Source organism: Moschus berezovskii, chromosome 1, assembly GCF_049115385.1.
Source record: "Moschus berezovskii isolate FMDL1 chromosome 1, NW_MosBer_1.0, whole genome shotgun sequence".
Classification (NCBI taxonomy): Eukaryota; Metazoa; Chordata; class Mammalia; order Artiodactyla; family Moschidae; genus Moschus; species Moschus berezovskii.
In genome coordinates, this window is record NC_142460.1 from 854,350 (window position 1) to 879,157 (window position 24,808).

Here is a 24,808-nt window from a genome sequence, read left to right on the forward strand (position 1 = left end):
GATTCATCCAGTCTGGCATTTCACATGATGTACTCTGCATATAAGTTAAATAAGCAGGGTGACAATATACATCCTTGATGTGTTCCTTTCCCAATTTTGAACTAGTCCATTGTTCCATGTCCAATTCTAACTGTTTCTTCTTTACCCAAATGCAGGTTTCTCAAGAACCAGGTAAGGTGGTCTGGTATTCCCATCTTTTGAAGAATTTTCAAAAAAAAGAAAAAAAGAATTTTTCAGTTTGTTTTGATCCACACTATCAAGCCTTTTGCATAGTCAATAAAAGAGAAGTAGATATTCTTCTGAAATTCTGTTGTTTTCTCTATGATCCAGCGAATACTGGCAATTTCATCTCCGGTTCCTCTGCCTTTTCTGAACCCAGCTTGTACATTTGGAACTTCTTGGTTCACATACTGTTGAAGCCTATCTTGAAGTCAGGTTATCTCTCAGTTCAGTTCAGTCGCTCAGTCGTGTCCGACTCTTTGCGACCCCATGAATCACAGCACACCAGGCCTCCCTGTCCATCACCAGCTCCTGGAGTTCACTCAAACTCATGTCCATCGAGTCGGTGATGCCATCCAGCCATCTCATTCTCTGTCGTCCCCTTCTCCTCCCACCCCCAATCCTTCCCAGCATCAGAGTCTTTTCCAGTGAGTCAGCTCGTCGCATGAGGTGGCCAAAGTATTGGAATTTCAGCTTTAGCCAATGAACACCCAAGATTGATCTCCTCTAGAATGGACTGGTTGGATCTCCTTGCAGTCCAAGGGACTCTCAAGAGTCTTCTCCAGCACCACAGTTCAAAAGCATCAATTCTTCGGCGATCAGCTTTCTTCACAGTCCAACTCTCACATCCGTACATGACCACTGGAAAAATCTTGACTAGACGGACCTTTGTTGGCAAAGTAATGTCTCTGCTTTTTAATATACTATCTAGGTTGATCATAACTTTCCTTCCAAGGAGTAAGTGTCTTTTAATTTCCTGGCTGCAATCAGCATCCACAGTGATTTTGGAGCCCCCAAAAATAAAGTCTGACACTGTTTCCACTGTTTCCCCATCTATTTTCCATGAAGTGATGGGACCAGATGCCATAATCTTAGTTTTCTGAATGTTGAACTTCAAGCCAACCTTTTCACTCTCCTTTCACTTTCATCAAGAGGCTTTTTAGTTCTTCACTTTCTGCCATAAGGGTGGTGTCATCTGCATATCTGAGGTTATTGATATTTCTCCCGGCAATCTTGATTCCAGCTTGTGCTTCTTCCAGCCCAGCCTTGCTCATGATGTACTCTGCATGTAAGTTAAATAAGCAGGGTGACAATATACAACCTCGACGTACTCCTTTTCCTATTTGGAACCAGTCTGTTATTCCATGTCCAGTTCTAACTGTTGCTTCCTGACCTGCATACAGGTTTCTCAAGAGGCAGGTTATCTCTCGATGACTTCTAATACCTAATGCAGTGTCAATGCTGTGTCAATAGTTGTTGATGTGTAGCAAATTCAAGTTTTGTTTTTTGGAGTTTTCTTGAATTTTTTTTTTAGTATTTTCCATCCACGGGTTGGTTGAATCTACAGATGCAGAATCCAAAAGTGAACAGGGCCCACTGTAGCCGCATTCTCCCTGGATTCTCCCACCAGGCTTAACATATTGTTCCAAATCAAAGTATCCCCTCTTCATAAATCACCAAATACAGGCCCAGAGGGAAATTTAAAGCACAACCCTGTGATTTATAACACATAATTTACCAAACCACGCCTAGACTGAAAAGTGTCAAGCTTTGTGGAAGACCTTATAAAAAGATTCCAACTCACAGACTTCCCTGGTCGTCCAGTGGTTAAGGCTTCACCTTCCAATGCGAGGGTCGCAGGTTTAATCCCTGTCTGGGGGCTAAGGTCCCCCATGCCTTGGGATCAAAACACCAAAGCATAAAAAAACAGAAGCAATACTGTAACAAATTCAATGAAGACTTTAAGATGATCCACATCAAAAAATCTTTAAAAAAAAAGATTCCAACTTTCTTATCCTGTTTATCTGCACTAGCTCAGCTGGAGTGGGGGGGGGCGCAGCGCGGGGCAGCGCGGTGTGACTCCATTCCTTTGTTGATGAGCCAGATTCCTGTTTTCCTCTCCCTGACCTACTACCTATAGGCTTAAAACTAGGAGGAATTACAACAGATGGGCTCCAGCAACAAGTTAGCCCTGGGGTGGGGGTGGGGGGTTCCTGGCTGAAAGCATAGGTCAGTGCCAATATCTAGCAGTCCCTGTGGAGCCAGGGTCTGGCTACCCCCAGGGCTCTCAGGCATTTTCCAGGGACCACTCCCCTTATTACAGCACAGAAAAAAAGCAAGAAACATCACTGGGGGCTGGGAGCATGGACATTTGACCCTGTCTTACACAGGCGGTTTTGCCGAGGGCCACCCTTGCAAATGGGCAGGTGCCTCAGTGTTTGATGTTATCACAGGACAGCTCAGACAGTAAAGAATCTGCCTGCCAGAACAGGAGATGCGAATTTGATCCCTGGGTTGGGAAGATCCCCTGGAGAAGGGATTGACTACCTACTCCAGTATTCTTTCCTGGAGAATCCCAGGGACAGAGGAGCCTGGCGGGCTGCAGTCCATGGGGTCACAAAGAGTCACTCACGACTGAGTGACTGAAACACACACCCTTGCAGATGGGCGGGTGCCTCCACGTTAGGTGTTATCACAGGATTTGCAAAGCTCCTCTCCACAAAATGTGTCCTAACGCAGGATGTGAAAGTTGCTTAGTCATGTCCGACTCTTTGCAACCCCATGAGGATACAGTCCATGGAATTCTCCAGGCCAGACTACTGGAGTGGGTAGCTTTTCCCTTCTCCAGGGGATCTTCCCAACCCAGGGATCGAACCCAGGTCTCCCGCATTGCAGGCAGATTCTTTACCAGCTGAGCCACAGTATCATGAGGTCTAAAATCCTACCACTAATGAGTCATGGCCTAGGCTAAGCATGTGTGTGTGTGCCGTCTATCTTTTTTTTTTTACATTTATTTTATTATTATTCTATTTGAAAAAACATGGCTTGGTCCTTTTTTGCGCCTCTTCTTACAGCCCAGAGGCAGCAACTCTCCACTCTGACCCTTTTCTCTGTTTATTCCCTGAGATTGTTCTGTCCAGCTCAGACCTCTTCTCAGAACCCTTGTTTTGGAGCTGAGCTCAGTCTCTGACATTCCCTGAGAATGTTTCTAAATACTGTTAAACCCCACTGCCTGGCCCCTTCCCATCCAGACGAGAGCCTCGGGTGGGGACACAGTGAGTCAGCTAGGGTTAAGTCAAGAGATTGGCAGCTTGCAGCACCCCAAGGCCTGGCCTTCTTTTTATTTATCTTTGTCTGTGCTGGGTCTTCGTTACTGCTCAGACTTTCTCTAGCTGTAGAGAGCGAGGGCTGCTCTAGTTGCAGTGTGCAGGCTTCTCACTGCAGTAACTTCTGTTGCCTAGCACGGGATCCTGAGTGAAGGACTTCAGTAGTTGCAGCTGCTCGGCTGTAGAGCACAGGCTCAGTAATTGTGACACCATGGCTTAGTTGCTCTGAGTCTTGTGGGATCAGAGACCGAACCTGTGTCTTCTGCGTTAGCGGGTGAATTCTTTCACCACTGAGCCACCAGGGAAGCCTGAAGGCCTGGCCTTCTTCTCTCTGGGCCCCCAGTGACGTAGCAGGCCTGCTTCTCCATCCTTGGTGGGACCACAACTCCTTGGCATGTGGATTCTTATCTGCCTGCAATACAGGACGTGCTTCTAGTGGGAGGATTTTCATTCTGTTCTTTACCAACGACATTAGTAACTGAACCAAAAACCTCCCTGGTGCACCGGTTGACCACCCCATACTGCTAGAATTCTTGCTTTTTGATCAGTAGAGATAAAATGAGATGCCTTCACAGTAAGTAAACATGTTCTGATGTTACCTTTCCTTATCTCTCCAATAATATTTCATGCTTTCCATGTCTCGAAGCTGGAGGCATTTTCTTGTGCTCTGAAGCCCAGCTTCCTCAAGGCTCCCTACTGGGGCCCTCGTCCCCCTCTGCCTTCCCCAGGCAATGTCTGCCCTCTCTGGATTTGCACCTGCCATGCCTCATGGTTTCCCTGCAGAGACAGAGCTTCTTGGTGGAAGGTCCTTTTTTTTTTGTTAATCTTATTTCTCATGGCAACCCCTGCTTCTACATAGAGCTCATTGTGCACGTGGTTCAGTTCCGTCGCTCAGTCATGTCCAGCTTTTTGTGACCCCATGGACTGCAGCACGCCAGGCTTTCCGGTCCATGACCAACTCCCAGAGCTTGCTCAAACTCATGTCCATTGAGTCATTGGTGCCATCCAACCATCTCATCCTCTGTCACCCCCTTCTGTTCCTGCCTTCAATCTTTCCCAGCATCAGGGTCTCTTCCAATAAGTCAGTTCTTCGCATCAGGTGTCCAAAGCATTGGAGTTTCAGCTTCAGCATCAGTCCCTCCGATGAATATTCAGGACTGATTTCCTTTAGAATTGAATGATCTCCTTGCAGTCCAAGGGACTCTCAAGAGTCTTCCCCAACACCACAGTTCAAAAGCATCAGTTCTTTGGCGCTCAGCTTTCTTTATGGTCCAACTCTCACATCCATACATGACTACTGGAAAAACCATAGCTTTGACTAGACAGACTTCGTTGACAAAGTAATGTCTCTGCTTTTTAATATGCTGTATAGATTGGTCATAGCTTTTCTTCCAAGCAGCAAACATCTTTTAATTTCGTGGCTGCAGTCACCATCTGCAGTGATTTTGGGGCTCCCAAAAATAAAGTCTGTCACTGTTTCATTGTTCCGTGTCTATTTGCCATGAAGTGATGGGGTGGATGCCATGACCTTCGTTTTCTGAATGTTGAGTTTTAAGCCAACTTTTCCACTTTCCTCTTTCACTTTCATCAAGAGGCTCTTTAGCCTTCTTTGCTTTCTGCCATAAAGGTGGTGCCACTGCATATCTGAGCTTCTTGACATTTCTCCTGGCAATCTCGATTCCAGCTTGTGCTTCATCAACTCTGGCATTTCACATGATGTACTCTGCATATAAGTTAGATAAACAGGGTGACAACATACAGCCTTGACATACTCCTTTCCCAATTTGGAACCAGTCTGTTGTTCCATGTCCAGTTCTAACTGTTGCTTCTTGACCTGCATACAGATTTCTCAGGAGGTAGGTCAGGTGATCTAGTATTCCCATCTCTTTCAGAATTTTCCACAGTTTCTTGTGATCCACACAGTCAAGGGCTTTGCCATAGTCAATAAAGCAGAACCTCTTCCTTTCCTAAATCCAGCTTGAACATCTGGAAGTTCACTGTTCATGTACTGTTGAAGCCTGGCTTGGAGAATTTTGAGCATTATTTTGCTACTGTGTGAGATGAGTACAATTGTACAGTAGTTTGAACATTCTTTGGCATTGCCTTTCTTTGGGATTGGCATGAAAACTGACCTTTTCCAGTCCTGTGGCCACTGCTGAGTTTTCCAAGTTTGCTGGCATATTGAGTGCAACACTTTCACAGCATCATCTTTTAGGATTTGAAATAGCTCAGCTGGAATTCCATCACCTCCACTAGCTTTGTTCATAGTGATACTTCCTAAGTCCCACCTGACTTCAGACTCCAGGATGTCTGGCTTGGTGAGTGGTTATCTGGGTCATTAAGATATTTTTGTATAGCTCTTCTGTGTATTCTTGCCACCTCTTCTTAATATCCTCTGCTTCTGTTAGCTCCATATCACTTCTTTCCTTTATTTTACCCATCTTTGCATGAAATGTCCCCTTGGTATCTCTAATTTTCTTGAAGAGATTGCTAATCTTTCCTATTCTGTTGTTTTCCTCTATTTCTTTGCATTGATCACTGAGGAAGCCTTTCTTATCTCTCCTTGCTTTTCTTTGGGATTCTGTATTCAGATAGGTATATCTTTCCTTTTCTCTTTTGCCTTTCACTTCTTTCCTCAGCTGTTTATAAGTAAGTAAGTGTAGTCGCTCAGTCGTGCCCGACTCTTTGTGACCCCATGGACTGCAGCCCACCAGGCTCCTGTGTCCCAGAGATTTTCCAGGCAAGGATACTGGAGTGGGTTGCCATTTCCTTCTCCAGGGAATCTTTCCGACCCAGGGATCGAACCAGGGTCTCCTGCACTGCAGGCAGAGTCTTTACCAACTGAACTACAAGGGAAGCCCTACAAGGGAAGCTGTTTGCAAGGCCTCCTCAGACAGCCATTGTGCCTTTTCACATTTCTCTTTCTTGGGGAGGGCCTTGATCCCTGCCTCCTGTACAGTGTCCTGAACTGCTGTCCACAGTTCTTCTGGCACATAGTAGGCGCTTATTTTTGGTGCCCCCTCACGTGGATGACCCCACCTTCCATCAGGGTTGAAATTGCCTCTTTCTTAAGACCGGGGAAAAGAAGTGAATGTTCCCTGTTAATAGAGGGTGGTGAAAGCTGAGCCTTCCATGTGGAGCTGTCCACTGGTATGTCCTCTCTCAGTGCCACTGGACTCTTGGACACATTTGCACTGCCTCACAGATTGGCACCAAGAGACGTTCATCTCATGACCTTCCTTCTGGTGTCCTAGCTGCACCTGCTGTCCCCTCCCCAGGGTTCCCAGAGGTTCCTCTGAACTCTCTGGATGTCCCCCCAAACACCTCACTCTTCACTTTCACAAATGACTCCTTTCTGCAACAAAGGGAACAGAGGTAAGACTCCACCCCTCTGTGTCTTCTCACCTGCAGAGGGACTGCGCTCTGCACCTGCCCTTTTCCTTCACCCCTTCTCCAGCCCAAGGCTCATTCCTCCTCACATACTCTGGATTCCTGGTCTTTCTTCCTAGAGTGGGACTTGTGTCATTCAAGCTTGGAGCTCCCTTTCCTGCCCACCACCACCTTCCCTTCTGGCTGCTCCAGGACCTGGCCTCCTCGGGGAGGGGCTGACTCCAATCTGGGCAGGATATGCATGAGACAAGCTTCCTAGGACAGCATGTCACCCTGGAAAACAAAGTGCCTGGGTCACATCAGAAGGACCCAGGAGTCAGTTAGAAGAGGCTCCCACTGGCCAAGGACTGGCCAGTGTGGTCCAGTGAGATTCAGGGAGGGGAGTAACAAAGGGAGTGGATGCAAACACAGTGACTGTGGCTCCACGCACCAATGCTGAGCATAAAAACGCAGAGCACAAAAAGCTCATGGCTCACTTTTGAAGAATATTAGGAAATCAGCTCATTATTGGACAACTGATGAATAAGGAATTTCACCTTTTTCCTGCCTTTCCTATATGAACTGTGCCTCAGAGTTAACTGAATAATTGAATGATTGGTGAGGGGACATTTCTCTCTCTCTATATATATATAGCACAGCACATTTATATACTTGTATTTATGTATTGTTTACTGAGCTGGGTCTTCGTTGCTGCCCAGGCTTTCTCTAGCTGTGCTGAGGAGGGGTTACTCTTCACTGCAGTACATGGGCTTACTGCAGTGGCTTCTCTTATTGCAGAGCACAGGCTCTCGGGCACACGGGCTTCAGTACTGTGGCTCACAGGCTCATTAGCCGTAGTTCCCGGGCTCTAGAGTGCGGGCTCAGTAGTCTTGGCACATGGGCTTAGTTGCTCCACAGTATGTGGGGTCTTCCTAGACCAGGGATCGAACCCGTGTATCCTGCATTGGCAGTCAGATTATTTACCATTGAGCCACCAGGGAAACCCCAGAGGGGATGTTTCTTTTTATAGAAGTATGCTAGCAAATAAAAAGAAACAATGGAATTCTGATGTCAGCATCTCACTAGTATGGATTCTATCTCTAATGAAGTAATGAATTTAGGTGAGGCATGTCTAATCCCGCAGAGGATGACCTGATGCAACCGGAGTATGATCAGACCTGGAGACCTCATTGCCAGTTTCAGGAAATAGAAGGGAAATGCACAAAGGGTGAGTGTGATCGTGTCATAAAGAAGGAGTCAGCACGGCACACACTGTAGGAAACTCCACAGGAAGAAGGGCCCGGCCTCTGTGTTGACAGCGACAAACGGCTCAGGACACAGAGGGGACTCTCCAGATGGAGAGACCTAGGAGACACGTCAGACGATACGCGGGTGGGCTGCTCAGGTCCCCATCTGAAAGTGGACTCGAGCATGAGACCATTTACAGGACACTCAGGGGAGTGAAAACACGGGCTGGATAGTTGATGCTGCTATGGGATTATTCTTGCTTGGGGGAGCCATGATGATGGTAAAGTGGTTATGCTTAAAAATGTATCTTTTAGAAATACACACTGAAATTGTACAGGTGAAATATGATGTCTGGGATTTTCTGCAAAATAATCCTGGGGCAGGAAGTGGGTCAAGACAGGAAACAAAATTGGCCATACATTGATCATTGACAAAGGCCAGTGTTGGGTCCCTGGGGCTTTGTTATGTTATCTCCATTTCCATCTATGCTTGAAAATGTCCACACATTTAAAACGTGTCCCTTCTCCTCCCTGAGTCCCTCTCCAGTGTTGGGCCTTTCCTTTCTCAGTACAGCCAACCTTCCTGAAATGATTTTCTGCTCCATGCTATCTCCTTTTCCACTCTACCACCCAGTGCTCTGCCCACCGCACCGCACACCCATGGACACTTCAGTCATCCCCTTCCAGATGAAGTCAGTAGACCCTGACTTCTCTGCAGCCTCCAGTCCATGCCCACTCTCCTGTCTGGGAACAGTCTCCCTCAGGCTTCCTGGACATCACAGCCTTCTGGCTTTTCCCTCTGCTCCATCCTCAGTTTCCAGCCCATCCCCCTGCCTGGCCCATAGGTGTTGGCATGCTTTCTTCCCTCCTGGTTGACCTCACCCACCTCCCTCACCAGCCTACGGTTCTTCCCCAAACTCCAGACACACATGTCCAACTCTAGTCAGCATCCCCACTGAATAGTCCTTCAGGAACTGATGGCTCAACAAATATAAACTAATTCCCTGTCCCCACCTCCAGCCCTCAAGTCTGTTTGTCCTCTGTTTGTTCCCTCTCTCTGTGAAGACACCACCATCCACATAACTGCCCAGGTCCAATAGTTGGGTGTCACCCTCCTCCTCCTCATTTGCCTCCTTTCTCTCACTTCTTAGACCTTCCTTCCGTCTGCGCTCCTAGACAACCATCATCACAGCCCAAATTGCTGCCAGAGTCCTCAGCCTTCCCCTCTCACTCGCCCTGCTCCATCCCCACTCCCCACATCAGCCTGTCTTGGAGGCTTTTGTACCTGCAGTGCTCCCTCTGCACAGGCTTCTCTTCTCCAAGCTCTAGGCCAACTCCTTGTGTGCTTCTGACATGTCACCTCCTGTGACCATCAAGTCTGGGTCAGGCGACCCTCTTTGGCACCCCCATGTCCCCTATTGGACTTCCCAGTTGGCACAGTGTTAAAGAATCTGCCCACCAATGCAGGAGACTCAGGTTCGATCCCTGGGTCAGGAAGATCCCCTGGAGGAGGAAATGGCAACCCCCTCCAGTCTGGGAAATCCCATGGACAGAGGAGTCTGGTTGGCTACAGTCTATGGGGTCACAAAGAGTCGGACAAGACTTAGCGACTAAACAGCAACAACAGTGTCTCCTATTATAACGTGAGTTGGTGTTGTGATCGCTGGTGACCTGACACCTCTGCTAGCTGGAAGCTCTTGGCAAGGAAAGGACCACATCTGTCCAGCGCTACACTGTGTCCAGGGGGCTCCCCTGGCCTCCGCCCCCTCCCAGGTCAGACAGTGGGAAGTCCGGAGCAGAAGTGGGGCTGTGGACTCCCTGAATCTTTCTCCTGCTACTCCTCTGCTAAAGTCCCTCTCAGTCCAGCAGGTCCCTCAGGAGCCTCAGTGCCCTGGATCCCAGTAACAGCCCACTCCCCTGACTCCACAGGCCTCAGGTGCCAACTTCCTGATGCTGCTCACCTGGGAGTGCCCTCCCTAGCACTGTTCAGGCTTATATAGAACCTTACAGCCTTGTTCTGGGTTAAATAATGTTCCCCTCCTGCCCTGCCCCACCCCACAAATTCCTGTTCTTCCCTGAAGCTCTGAATATGGCCTTAGTGGAAATAGGATCACTGCAGATATAATGAGTCCTCCTGGACTTATTATATAAGTCCTCCTGGAGTTGGGAGCATAAATCCAGCATAAATGGTGTCCGTAACTGAGGGAAACACAGAGATACAGACAGAGGGAGAAAAGACAATGTGAATGCAAACAAGCTGGGAGAAGGTAAAAACAGAGGCTGATTAGAGCCATGTGCCTACAGGGAAATGGCAACCCACTGAAGTAATCTCGCCTGGAGAATCCCATGGACAGAGGAACCTGGAAGGCTACAGTCCATGGGGCTGCAAAGAGTTGGACACAATTGAGCAGCTAACATACACACAGCCCCCACAACGTCGAAAACAGCCGGATGGCCAGTAGCATCAGAAGCTGAGAGAAGGACATGAAACAGAAACCTCCCTGGAGACTTTGGAGGGAGCATAGCCCTGCCGACATCTTTTTTCTTTTACTAGATTTTTTTTTCTTAATGTGGGCCATTTTTTAAGTCTGTATTGAATTTGTTGCAATATTGGTTTTGTTTTTATGATTTTTTGTTTTTTTTTTTTTTGGCTGAGAGGCATGTGTGATCTTAGCTCCCTGACCAGGAATCAAGCCCTGCTCACCATGCACTGGGAGGTGAAGTCTTAACCACCGGACCTCCAGGGAAGTCCCCCCGCCCACATGTTGAGCTTGGCCTTTTGGCCTCCAGAACCGAGAGAGACCATAAATGTCTGTTATCTTAAGTCACCCAGTTTGAGGTCCTTTGTTATGGTCACCCCAGGAAATGAACCTGAGTCCTCCCTCATGCTCACATCAGTTTCCCTCTGAGAGGACCAGCCTGTTGCTGCCACATGCCTTTGTTCCATGAATTCTGCTAAAGCAAGACCCCTGTTGACTGAGGCCTCTGTGCCTGGCTCGGGGCTGGCTCTGGTAGGCACCCAAGACCTGTCTGTTGGATCAGTGTATTTGTCCCTCTCATTGGGTCTATTCCTCTTTTTCTGAAATAAAATCAAACTAAATTCAAACTCGGCATGGAAGTTTGAGGTTAAAGCCGAGGGCCACCCAGGCAGGTGTGTTCAGCGGCAGCCCCAGGTCTGGGCACCCTGGGCTCATCTCTCTGGAAGCCCGGTCATCGGCTTTGGCACCAGCAACCTGAAGGCACTGCAGTGCTGACTGACCCACATGCTCTGTCATGAGTTTGAAATGCTGGATATGAAATGTCAACTGGGCTGGAAATTTATTTGTTGATTGGCATAAGAAATGTCAACAGAACGAGTTGAAAGAAAAGGAAGAGTGTCAGAGTCTTAAATATAATTTCAACTTTTGGGAAATGTGTGTGATTGTAAAAAAGACTTTCAGGTTATCATCTGCTTTAACCAAGAAAGTGCCCCTGTGGTAACATCCCAGCTGTCCCCCGTCCTGAGCTTACATGCAGCCGCGTCAAGCATAAGACCTGGTATGTCCACTGGAGCAATTACATGTTTTCATTTCAAAATGTGAACTGTTTTATTTGGAAATTTCATACAAATTTACTGTCTAATACTTTTAAAATGTTTCTTAGGTGAGAGGGGGGTTCAGGAGGGGGAACTCATGTACACCTGGGGCGAATTCATGTCAATGTATGGCAAAACCAACCAATATAATATTGTAAAATAAAAAAAAAATAAATTAAAAAAAATACATCTTAAAATATGCAATAAAACAACAGATATGCTCAAAAAAAATAAAATAAATTAAAAAAATGAAAAAAAAATAAAATGTTTCTTACAATCATATAAAATAATAATGTAAAAACTATATTTTGTACAATATTACTATTTTAATCTTTGTAAAATTAATAGGGACTTCCCTGGTGGCTCAGTGGTAAGAATCCACCTGCCAATGCAGGAGATGCAGGAGTTGTAGGTTCTTTCCCTGGGTTTGGAAGATCCCCCAGAGAAGGAAATGGCAACCAGCTCCCATATTCTTGCCTGCGAAATTCCATGGACAGAGGAACCTACCTGGTGGGCCACAGTCCACAGAGTCACAAGACTTAGACACAACTGACTGACTAAAACAACAGCAAAATTGATAGATGACTATTTTTGGCAAATATTATACAGACCAGCTCAGGTTCCTCTGGTTTTCCCCGGTGTGCCACACCAGCATCACTTTCTAGGTGAGAAACGGTGAGGAAACGGAGGGCCTCCCTGTGCTGAGTTCTCCCGCATCTTCTCATGCTGTTGGCAGACATGGATGAGGCCTTCTGAGTTGGGCAGGACTCTGAGAATCCCTTGGTCCCAGGCTAGGGGCCAGGAGACAGGTTTGGAAATAACCAGTAGAGACATTACTTTGCCAACCAAGGTCGGTCTAGTCAAGGCTATGGTTTTTCCCGTGGTCATGTATGGATGTGAGAGTTGGACTGTGAAGAAAGCTGATCGCCGAAAATTGATGCTTTTGAACTGTGGTGCTGGAGAAGACTCTTGAGAGTCCCTTGGACTGCAAGGAGATCCAACCAGTCCATTCTAGAGGAGATCAATCCTGGGTGTTCATTGGAAGGACTGATGCTAAAGCTGAAACTCCAATACTTTGGCCACCTCATGTGACGAGTTGACTCACTGGAAAAGAGTCTGATGCTGGGAGGGATTGGGGGTGGGAGGAGATGGGGACGACAGAGAACGAGATGGCTGGATGGCATCACCGACTCGATGGACATGAGTTTGAGTGAACTCCGGGAGTTGGTGATGGACAGGGAGGCCTGGCGTGCTGTGATTCATGGGGTCGCAAAGAGTCAGACACGACTGAGCGACTGAACTGAACTGAACTGAAGTACTAGTTCATTGTGATAGAGAAGTCAGGACCCAGAGTTTTCTGTAGCGCCCTGGGAAAGCAGTAGACAGACAAATACTTGACCTGGGTCTTGAAGTTTGAGCTCACTGGAAGAGGCTGGCCTGGAGGGCCAAGGCAGAAATAGCAACTTGATGTGTGAGAAAGTCTTGGAAACTAAAGAACAGTCTGAGCTTTGGTCCTGAAGTCATGAGTGGGTTTGGGTCTTGCCTTCTAGCTAGTAAGGACTGGGGCTCATTCCTAATCCAAAGAGGGGTCTTGAAAGGTTTTCCTCAGGAACGCCAGGGTCCAATCTGCTTTGGGAGGGAAGTTTGAGGTACTGGAGCAGTGGATTTGGGGTGGGAGGGCTTGCTTGGAAGCTGGGAGCCTGAGGAGCCCTGAGCAGAGCCCTGGGCAGGTGATAGTGCAGGGTGACTTGGAGGGATAGGGAAGCCAGGCTGGGCAGGCTTGAATCAGCAGGAATGGAGAGTTAGAGAAGGAAGGAGAGCTGTCTGAGAGAGGAGGTCTGGGGAAAGAGACCTCCCCAAGGGGAGGCAGAAATCAGGAGACGGGCCGCCTCCCTTGCAGGGTGAGCAGCAGCCGTCCTGCGACTCAACCTTGGCTTCAGTGAAGTGGCAGTTCTCCTTCCCACATGGAGGAGGCGTCTCAAAAGCCAACAGAGGTGGGGGATTCAGTTCAGCCAACGGGAAAGAACGGCACAGTGTTCCCCAGGCACAGCAGGGCCCCCGAGACCCTGGGTGGGTCTCCCGAGACCCAGGTGGGTGCCTGCCCAGAGGCCGCAGTGCCCTCTGTCTTCTACAGACCTCTCGCCAGGCGTTGAATTTGTTTTAGCTTCAAGCGTTGGTTTAACTCTGCCTGGAGTTTCTTTTCTATCTCGTGGGGCCCTTCCCGGGAGCTGCTTTCCTGGGAGCAGGCACCTGGGTTGGGTTTGGATGCCATGTGTCCACCCTGGGTGCTCTGCGGGTCCCCCAGGAAAATAATCAGGCTTGGGCGAGGAGGGCGTGGTGCCAAGGGTCCATTTTTGGCACAAAATGAGCATGGGATTAAGAGAGGGGATGTCTGACTGCACAGGGGAGGTTGGTCTAGAGCAGGTGACTGAGAGCAGGTGAGGTGAGCCGCGTGTCACACTTACACAGGTATGATCAAAGATGGGTCAACACAGCTATCATGGGCCCCATTTTCATTTACTACAACGTCAGTCTAAGTCTGACCCCTGAGAATAATAGGAATAATGTTGGGGGCAGGTGGCAGAGGCAAGGCGGGCCCCCTTTAGTGCCATCCTTTCTCGGAAGCCGCGCTCTGGGTAGGACCTGCCTTGAGGACAAAGCGTCCTTGGGGAGCGCCTCTTTGGTCAGTGGGAACTCAAGCCCGGGTGCGCCCAGGCAGGTGCTGGCGGGACCGGGAGCCGCGGGGAGGACTCCTGCGCGGCGATGCCCGGGGCTCCGCGTGGGGGCGCCCCGCCCGCCGTCCCCGGGCGGTCAGGGCCCCCGGGCGGCTCCGGGGCCGCGGGAGGACGGGAGGGGGATGAGCCGGAGGGGAGGGGCCCGAGCCGGCGCCCCGCGGCCGCTGAAAGTGAAAGGGCCGCCGGGGCCTCCGCGCCGCCCCAGGAAGTCGCGACAGGAAGCGCCCGCGGCGGCGGGGCCGGGCGGTGGGGCGCGGGCCTGGGGGCGCAGGTGAGGCGTGGGGACCCGGACGGGGCGGGGAGAGGGTTTGCGATGCGCTGACCCCTGCCCACCGCCCGCGCCGGCCGGGCCTGGGGACTCGGGCGCCGGGGCCGAGCGACACCTGCCAGCGCTGGCGACGCGCGGGGAGCCGGGGTCCCTGCGCCGGGCGCGCGTCTTTGTGCTGGTCCCGGGCCGGGCGCCTCCCGGGCCCAGGGCGGCGGATGCAGCCGGGCGGGGGTGGGTCTAGGGGATCCCCCGGGCGCCCCGGGACCCGGGAGCGGAGGCGCGGGGTCGGTGCCGGGCAGGCAGCCGCTCATCGGAGCTCCGGGCGCTGGCGAGCCGAGCAGTCCTCCGGGGCCCCTCCCGGGCCGCCGGGCCGCGGTGACAGCTATCCCTGGGGTCGGGCGGGGAGCAGGGCGCGGGGCCGTCGCGCGGCGGAGACGGGGGCGTGCCCGCCTGTCCTCCTCCGGGACCGACCCCGGGGAGGAGCCGGCGCCTGCACCCGGGGCCTAAGGGTTGTTTGTCTGTGAGCGGCTGGTCTCCAGAGCCCGGAGCCTCTGGGAGTGATTTACAGGACTCAGAGCCCCGGAAAGTCACCCGGCCTCGGGGCACCCACCGTCTGGCTTATTTTTCCTCCTGCCGCCCAGCCCCCGCAGCCGCCCTTCTGATCCCGGTGACCTGGGGACCCGGGACTGCGACCCCAGTGCTGGAGGCCCCTCGCCCCGCCGTCAGGTTTGAATTTCTCCAGCCCGTCTTTCCTTTCCTCTCCCTGAGCTGCCCGCCTGCCCTTGAATTTCAATCGTCTGAGGATGTCTGGGTTGGTAACTAGATTAAATTTCCCCATTGCTCCTTCTTTAAGGCCTTTTAAAATCAACCTTGAGAACCCAGGACTGGAGACCCCGAGAGCCTCACCACATGGTTTTGGAAGCGCCTTTGCAGGTTCTGTGTTGTGCATACCACCTGCGGTGCTGCTTGTTGGTGGGAGAAAGCAATCGAGATGGAGGGTTCACATTTGTATTGAAGCCCAGGAAAGAGATACTGGCTATTGTCATTAATATTTAATATTGCTGACAGCCTAAAACACAGACCATAGAAAGTGTTTTCTCTGGAAAGCAAGTTTCCCTCACTCATTCTCTTTCTCTCCCTCATAAAAGAAAAATGTATGAAAACTTGTTTGCCTTAAAATAAGATCCAGCTTAAAAGCTTTGCCTTTAGGTAGATTATTTAAGGTATGCATGGGATTGCTTTGATTACTGACAACAGAGCTTCAGTTATGGGAAGACCCGTTCTGTGTTATTCACTTCATTGCTTGCCTTTGAGTCTCTTTTTCGCCTCCAGTGAGTACACTGGACTCTTCCCCAAGTGGTGAGGCCAAAGGTGGAGCTCCAGAATTCAGATTGCCTTCAGGTCATTCCACTTCATAGTTTTACAGTTTATAGACTAAGTTGGGCTCTTTCACATGATGGGTATAAAAATGTGCTTTGTGGATTGTAACAGAGATGCTGTGGTGGGGTGCTTCTGAAGTTGTTATCTTGGAAACTGGGTATTCTTACACTTTTCCCTACTGTGGTGGTGAGTTCCAGGTGTCTATTAAGAGCCTTTTTTTTTTTTAAAGTGCGTGTTCTTTTTATGTATTTGGGTTATGTGTCAAAAACAAGGCTTAAACCAAGTGATTAGCTCCAGTTCTGCTGTTCTCTCTTTGAAGGGGACCTGCCCAGAGGAAGCGAGGTGGGGGAGGGGACTGAGGGAAACTGAACCAACCTGAATTTGCCCCAGGTGTCCAGTGCCCCAGGCCAGCCTCTGGGCCAGCCGTGGGGCTGGCAGGAGAGCACAGAGTTGTCAGCGGTGTCCTCGGAGATCTTGACCAGCCCTCGCTGGAATGATCAGTGGTCACCGGTCAGACGTTGGAGGAAAAGGCCTAATTAAATTGAGCTCTTAACGTCCAACGTGTAAAATCACTATGTTTACACATCTTAATTGCACTAACAGTGAGAATTTATAGCACTGGAGTTCACCCATTTTATAGGAGGAGGAAGAACCAGGGTTTTCAAAGGAAATCGAGATTTTTTTTTTCCCTGCTGATTTTTCCAGTGTCTTCTGGATTTTGCTTGAAAGTTCCAAGTTTTACCTGTCTTGAATTGAGGCTGATTGATTAGTTGATGTGTTCTTGTGTGCTTAGTTGCTCAGGCATGTGTGACTCTTTGCTACCCTTTGGACTGTAGCCCGCCTGGCTCCTCTATCCATGGGATTCTCCAGGCAAGAATACTGGAGTGGGTTGCCATTTCCTCCTTCAGAGGATCTTCCCAACCCAAGGATTGAACGCGCATCTCCTGCACTGCAGGCAGACTCTTTACCTCTGAGCCACCAGGGCAGCCCCTTAGTGGGTGTAGTAGATGCAGCAGGATACTTCCAGATAAGCTGTGCCTAGAGAAGCAGTGTCTGGACAGAGGAGAACATTTGCTTCTGACCATCCATTTCTAGGCACTGTAAAATGCAGACCAAATCCTTTACTTTAAAGTCATCACCCAAAAATTGTTTCTCAACATACGGGTGCGGTCATTTCAGTTGTGTCCAACTCTTTGCGATCTTATGGACCATAGCCTGCCCAGCTTCTCTGTCCATGGGATTCTCCAGGCAAGAATACTGGAGTGGGTTGCCATGCCCTTCTCCAGGGGATCTTTCTGACCCAGGGATGGAGCCCTGGTCTCTGATGTCTCCTGCATTGGCAGGTGAGTTCTTCACCTCTAGCACCACCTGAGGAGCCCCTTCTCAAAGTTTGTTTAGGTCCAAGTAGGAGCCGACTCATTTTGAGAAGAATTTTACTAAAATCTTTTTAAAATCTAGAGCTATGAGCAACAACAGTGTTGAAACACTTGGGGAGCTTGATTCCATGCGTCTCTTGGGTGCTGGCTCTGTGCTAGACCAGGGAATGGGGGCTGGGTGGTCGCCTACAGTCCCTTGATGCCTCTCGTGATGTCTGCTGAGAACAGAACCAGCTCCTCTTGACTGGGCATCTGCTCCACACCAGGCTCTGTGCTCAGGGCTGTCCACAGATCACACATCTCATTTTTAATAGCAACCCAAAAATGTAGGTGCCACCATCCCTGTTTTTTAACTGGGGCAAGTGAGGGAGCAGAAAGTTTGTGACATGCCATGAGGGCAGGTGGCACTCCAGGCAGGATGATGAGCTGGTAGAAGCAAAGGTGTAGTTCTCCTGGCTGAAGCAGAAGGAAGGGCCTCATTCCCTCTCTGAGAGGAGATGGGGTTCAGGGGACAGGTATGACAGCTTTTTGTTGTTCAGCATCACAGCATTCATGTCTGACTCTTTGCAACCCCATGGACTGCAGCACACCAGACTTCCTTGTCCTTCACTATCTCCCTGAGGTTGCTCAAACTCATGTCCATTGAGTTGGTGATGCCATCCAACCATCTCATCCTCTGTCACCCCCTTTTCCTGCCCTCTATCTTTCCCAGCATCAGGGTCTTTTCCAACGAGTTGGCTCTTCCCATCAGGTGGCCAAAGTATTGGAGCTTCAGCTTCAGCATCAGTCCTTCCAATGAATATTCAGGACTGATTTCCTTCAGGATTAACTGGTTTGATCTCCTTGCAGTCCAAGGGTCTCTCAAGAGTCTTCTTCAGCGCCACGGTTCAAAAGCATCAATTCCTCAGCACTCAACCTTCTTTATGGTCCACCTCTCACATTCATACGTGACTACTGAAAAAACCATAGCTTTGACTACGTGTACCTGTGTTGGCAAAGTGATGTCTCTGCTTTTTAATATGCTGTCTAGGTTTGTCATAACTTTTCTTCTAAGGAACAAGCATCTTTTAATTTCATAGCTGTGTGATGGCTTACCAAGGTGCATTTTGAAAGCTCACTCTAGAGGGAAGGCAGGAGTGAACATGATTGGGGATCCTGAGACCCTTAGGATTATTTTAGATCCTCTAAATTAGAACTATTGGCTGTTACTTGTCTATTTTATCTCAAGAAAGTTGTTTAAAGACATTGAGTACATTTCTAAGCTTTAAATCAATGTTCCATCAAAAGTAGCCTTCTTTGCTGCTGCTGCTGCTAAGTCGCTTCAGTAGTGTCCAACTCTGTGCGACCCCATAGACGGCAGCCCACCAGGCTCCCCCGTCCCTGGGATTCTCCAGGCAAGAACACTGGAGTGGGTTGACATTTCCTTCTCCAAGGCATGAAAGTGAAAAGTGAAAGTGAAGTTGCTCAGTCTTGTCTGACTCTTAGCGACCCCATGGACTGCAGCCTACCAGGCTCCTCCGTCCATGGGATTTTCCAGCCTTCTTTAAAAACACCATATAACCTGTGACTTTTCCATAAGCACTAAGTTGGAACTGTACATGCTCCCAAGTGCATGGTGTGCTCTGTGATATAATGCATGGGTCCCCAAGATTCCTCCTCACCCAGCGAACATAGAAGAAAAACTGAAAGACAGCACACGTGGTGAAATTGGCTTTGGGATGGGTGGCCAGGCCTCCCTGCCCCTTTCTTCCTGTCTTGCTCAGAAAGGGGCCATTTTCCAAGGCACCTGCAGTGACCACAGGAGTTAGAAATGAGGAGGCTGATTCGAGGTGTTCACCCCCATGGCATTACATGATTTAGAATCCACTACAAAGCCACAGTCAAATGATGGGCTTGATGACCCACCACCTGGCCCAGGCCTACGCTCCTCTCTGTCACTGTAGCTCAGACATGGCCTCGCCCCCAGCGGGGGAGTCAGGACCGGCTGCTTGGTGGTCCTCTGGTGACTGAGCACCTGGTGTGACCTCTGGGCTCCTGCTGGGCTCCTGTGAGTACAAACATCAGCTCTACAGAGTGTGGTGGTGAAGAGTGAGTGGTTGATCTCTGGATGCCTTCCAGATGGAGGTAAACTCAGCCGTTCTCTCTTCATGCACCCTCAGAACATCACGTGAAGTTCCTTTCAGTGACGGTTGAATAAGCTGCCCCCATAGGGCAGACACTCCACTCCCACCAGGTGGCTCTTGTGGTGGGAGCGCCCTGTCGCGTCTGGCTCTGCTCTAGGCTGGGTGACCATACTGCGTGCAGTTACTTCCACCAGGGCCTCTGACAAAGCCTGACCTTTCCACCCCTCCTTCTCCTTGTAGATAGCTGAGCCTCTGCTGGAGGGAAGAGAGGAGGCGAGTCCCCACGAGCATTCTTATTCGCTTCCTGGGATTAAGAACCTATTTATGAAGCGTCTTATTTTATGACCGAAGCTCCACATCCAGGGAGGTGTCAATGGCCCAGCTTCCCCCTGGCATTCGCTTCATCATCTCGTTCTCCAGGGATCAGTGGTAAGTTGGGGGCACCGTGCCCCCCTGCAGCCAGCAGGCCCCCACCCCCTGTTTCCTGATAAGACACATGTGGATGCCTGCCCTCCCCATAACTGTTGAATGGTTTATCCATGGTGGAAGTGGTGACCAGGAACACTGCCGAGTTGTCCACCTTTGGTTCTACAGTGACAGACAGGCTGAAAACCTCTGGGGTTCTCAGTGGTTTCTAGTCCACTGAATATCATCCTGGTAGGATGAGTAAATGGCCATGGGTGAAATAAGTATATTAACTCTGAACTTAACGAGTGGCCTCACTGAGCTGGGACTTTGGAAGAGAAAATGAAATCTGAACAAGTTAAACACAGACCAAAACACCCCTTTCTGTTCCGAGAGCACCTTGTGTGCCCTCTGAGAGCCCTTCTCACAGGAGACTTGTGAATCCCACACACACTCCTTGAAGGAGGCTGAAGGTGGCGGAGTCTAGAGCTGGGCTGTCTGGTCGCTAACCCACACTCTTTCCTGCTGATCTCCGTAGGGAAGAGAAGTGTTTTCCCTCTACCCTATTAGGTTGAATGATTGGGGGCATGTGAATTAAACTGAAAAAAGACAGATGCACAAGTGAGAAGACAGATTTAGCCACGTGTGTGGGAGTTCACAGAAAAAGGTGACTCCTGGGGGCCTTAGAATAGGGGGTGTATATACCACCTTAGTAAGGGAAAAGAAAGAGGAGGTCACGTTTGGGAAAGCAGATGTCTTTTTGCAAAGGTAAACGGGCCCTTGGGAAACTAGCAGGGGACCAGGATACAGTTATGACAGTGTCTGTTTGGGTGTGAGGTGGGTGCTTCCCGCCTCTGGTACTAAGACTCAGTCTCTCCTGGTTGCTCCCAGGGAGGATTGATGACACTTGAGTTGTTCTGGAGGCTCTGTTTTTAGGCAGATGAGAGATTTCAGAAACTCAAATGCCTCTGCTCACAGTAATGTTTATGCCGCAGCGTGTGTTCTGGGTCCCTTAGGCTCCATCTCCCGGCCATGTGCCGCCTACACATCCTTTGCAGCTTCTCTGGCCCAGGCTGGTGGCTGGTGTGCCCACGGGGTCTCAGATGTGACTTCAGACATCTGGCTCTTCCTCGAACAGTTTGCTTGTCGATTCATTTCCCATCTAGTGCTAGTGTAGACAGAAGTGGTTCAACACTTACCTTTTTTTAGTGGGTATTTATTTTTGTTTTCTTTTGTAACTTTATTTGGGTATAATTTTCAAACTCACAGGAGAAAATGATAAGAATGTTACATAGAACTCCAGTAATCACAAATCTCCCCCCACCCCCCACCTTTTTTTGTTTTCAGGTTAAAACCTCAGAGATAGAGCATTGCTTCTCACACTGTAATGTGAGAATCAATGCATGGGAATCATTCAAAACTTGTTAAAATGCAGATCCTGACTCAGTAGACCTGGGGTGGCACCTGAGAACCTACATTTCCCAGGTGATGTGATACTGTGGGTCCACAGACCATTCTTTGAGTAGCACAGAGATGGCATATTTGTCTTCATTTCTGTTCCATCTCTACCTCAAACTTGCTCTTTGACCTTGAAACGTTATTTGACCTTTCTAGACCTCAGCTTCCTGGGCTGTAAAAAAAGAGAATCAGTGTCAATATTCCTGTGAAAGACATTTTTTATATTTTTTTAGCAGCACTCTGATCTTCTTTGGGGAGCTGACTTCCCTCACTTGTGTACAGCTGTGACCAGCAGGGGAGTCTCAGGATCTTCTGTCCCATTACGGAAGCCAGTAGAGACCCCTGAGGCTCTGTCCCGCTGACCTTCCGCCATAGCCCAGGTCCAGCAGGAGGCAGGAGACAGCCTAAGGTGGGCGAACCAGCCTCTCTGTCCTGGGGCTTTGAATCTCGAGTAGAGTGAACCTAGGGCAGAGGAAATGGTGAAGTGCGTCTGGTCTGATGTGCTGTGTGCTAAGTCATGTCCGATTCTTTGTGACCCCATGGACTGTAGCCCATCAGGCTCCTCTGTCCATGGGATTCTCCAAGCAAAAATACTGGAGCGGGTTGCCATGCCCTTTTCCAGGGTCTCTTCCCAACCCACAGATCAAACCCACATCTCTTGTTGAATCGCCTGCATTGCAGGAGGATTCTTTACTACTGAGCCACCAGCACAGCCCAGCTGTGGGGCCAGGCTCAATGGTCAGATTCTTAACATTCGTCCTTATTTGCTTCTCCCTTCACCTTCTCTCATCTATCTGTGTGTGCTGATGTATGTACACACACACACACTCACACACACTTTTTCATGAACCATTTGAGATCAAGTTGCAGACATTATACCCTGTTATTTCTAAATATGTTAGTATGTATTTCCTGTAAATAAGATATTCTCGTGTAACTGCTTCCCTGGTAGCTCAGATGGTAAAGAATCTGCCCTCAACGAGGGAGAGCTGGGTTCTATCCCTGGGTTATAAAGGTCCCCTGGAGGAGGGCATGGCTGCCCACTCTAGTATTCTTGCCTGGAGAATCCCCATGGACAGAGGAGCCTGGTGGGCTATAGTCCATGGGGTCGCAAAGAGTCAGACACAACTTAGCAACTAAGCACAGCACATATAACTGCACACAAAGATCAAAATCAGGAAGTTTAACGTGGGTGTAATGCTATTGTCTAATCCACAGTCCACGTTCAAATGCCCAATAATGTCTTTTATAGATTTTTCTATAGATTTTTAAAATCTTTCTATAGAGTTTTCTTTTTCTATTATAGATTTTTCCCTGGGCCAGGATCTAGTGTGTGGTCACACCCTGCATTTAGTCATCCTGTGTGTTTCAGTTCAGTTCAGTTCAGTTCAGTCGCTCAGTTGTGTCCGACTCTCTGCGACCCCATGAATCACAGCACACCAGTCCTCCCTGTCCATCACCAACTCCCGGAGTACACTCAAACTCATGTCCACAGAGTCGGTGATGCCATCCAGCCATCTCATTCTCTGTCGTCCCCTTCTCTTCCCGCCCCCAATCCTTCCCAGCATCAGAGTCTTTTCCAGTGAGTCAACTCTTCTCATGAGGTGGCCGGAGTATTGGAGTTTCAGCTTTAGCATCAGTCCTTCCAATGAACACCCAGGATCGATCTCCTTTAGAATGGACTGATTGGATCTCCTTGCAGTCCAAGGGACTCTCAAGAGTCTTCTCCAACACCACAGTTCAAAAGTATCAATTCTTCGGCAATCAGCTTTCTTCACAGTCCAACTCTCACATCCATACATGACCACGGGAAAAACCATAGCCTTGACTAGACGGACCTTGGTTGGCAAAGTAGTGTCTCTGCTTTTTAATATACTCTCAAGGTTGGTCATAACTTTCCTTCCAAGGAGTAAGCGTCTTTTAATTTCATGGCTGCAATCAGCATCTGCAGTGATTTTGGAGCCCAAAAAAATAAAGTCTGACACTGTTTCCACTGTTTTTCCATCTATTTCCCATGAAGTGATGGGACCAGATGCCATGATCTTTGTTTTCTGAATGTTGAGCTTCAAGCCAAGTTTTTCACTCTCCTCTTTCACTTTCATCAAGAGGCTTTGAGTTCCTCTTCACTTTCTGCCATAAGGGTAGTGTCATCTGCATATCTGAGGTTATTGATATTTCTCCCAGAAATCTTGATTCCAGCTTGTGCGTTTAGTTTCCTTTAATTTGGAACCATATCTTGGCCTTTCTTTGTCTCCTGTACGCTTGTCATTTTTGGAGGGTACAAGCCATTTATTTTATAGACTTTCTTCTTTTGAATGTGTCTGTTGTTTCCTCATGGTTAGATTCAGATTATGCATTTTTGTCAGATATAACACAGAAAGGAGACAGCTTCTCACTAATGGTAATGGAGTTACAGATATTGGTGGGGTTGAGGGGAGTGGATGAATTGTGTGGTGCTGGGTTGAAATTAAAGATATTAAGAAAAACTGGAGAGAAGGTAAGCAGAGAAATATGTGTGTGTGTGCTGTGTGTATATGTGTAGGTGTGTGTGTGTGTGCATGCTGTGTGTGTGTGCGCTGTGTGTGTATGTGTTGTGCAGCATGTGTGTAAAATGCCTTCTCTCTGCTAGAGATAGGCCCTGGAGACAGCAGCAACCCAGCAGCAGTGAGCACACCTGGTGCTTGATCTTGGTTTCTGTGTACCATTTCCTGTCGAAGGAGCCAGGCAGGCATCCTTGGAGACTGGGATGGTGTCATCACTGGGCCAGGGAAAGTGAGATGAGCCAGAAATATCTGGTGTCAAAAAATAAGACAGTGCTTAAAAATGAAGTGGCTCTCACTGGCCAAATATGAGATGAGATTTTTTTTGGCTGTGCTGGGTCTTCTTTGCAACCCACAGGCTCTTTGTTGCTGCATGCAGCCTTTCTCTAGTTGCAGCAGGTGGGGGCTGCTTTCTAGTTGTGGTTCACAGGCTTCTCACTGCCGCAGCTTCTCTTGTTGTGGGGCACTGGCTCCAGAGCACACAGGCTTCAGGAGTTGTGGTGAGTGGGTTTAGTTGTGTCATGACATGTGGGATCTTAGTTCCCAGACCAGGGATTGAACCCATATTCCCTGCATTGACAGGTAGATTCTTAACCACTGGACCACCAGGGAAGTCCCTGGGATAATATTTTAAATAAACAATACTAGTAATGGATTATAGCCCATTGACTAAAACAGGAATCTAGCGAGTCCATGCTCCTATAACCGAATAAGCATAAATGGGGGGAGGGAAAGCTGTTTCCCACAGTGGGATGCCAGCCACTGAGTATAGAGCAGGAGTATTCAAGCTGGACTGTCACCCTCTGAAACCATCAGGAGTGCTTGGTTTAGGTAAGGAGCATCAATAGACACACAAAATTGGGAGAAAGTTGGTTGAACAACTGAGTTAGCTACATAACCACAAATTGGTTTTCCCACAAATCGGTTATTAATTACTAGAGAGAAAATGGTATCTTCTCTGAGGGGCAGTGAAGCAGAGAGGCCCCAAACCAGGTGATCAGTACTTA

The 24,808-nt window shown here is 49.0% G+C and overlaps 1 protein-coding gene across 6 annotated transcripts in view; it reads left to right on the plus strand.

The window, feature by feature from the left end:
- SLC37A1 (solute carrier family 37 member 1) overlaps window positions 1-24,808 on the plus strand; it is a 103,107-nt gene that overhangs the window by 14,664 nt on the left and 63,635 nt on the right. For 2 of the 6 annotated variants that reach the window (XM_088834630.1, XM_088834626.1), the window contains exons 1-2: window positions 14,369-14,522; window positions 19,639-19,827. In XM_088834630.1, coding sequence (XP_088690756.1) covers window positions 19,772-19,827 — 56 coding nt within the window. In that variant the 5' untranslated portion in view covers window positions 14,369-14,522; window positions 19,639-19,771. Of the gene's footprint in view, window positions 1-14,368; window positions 14,523-14,920; window positions 15,246-18,673; window positions 18,977-19,638; window positions 19,828-24,808 lie in introns of those variants that run through there. The other 4 variants (XM_055414499.2, XM_055414489.2, XM_055414514.2 and 1 more) reach the window with 4 other exon arrangements.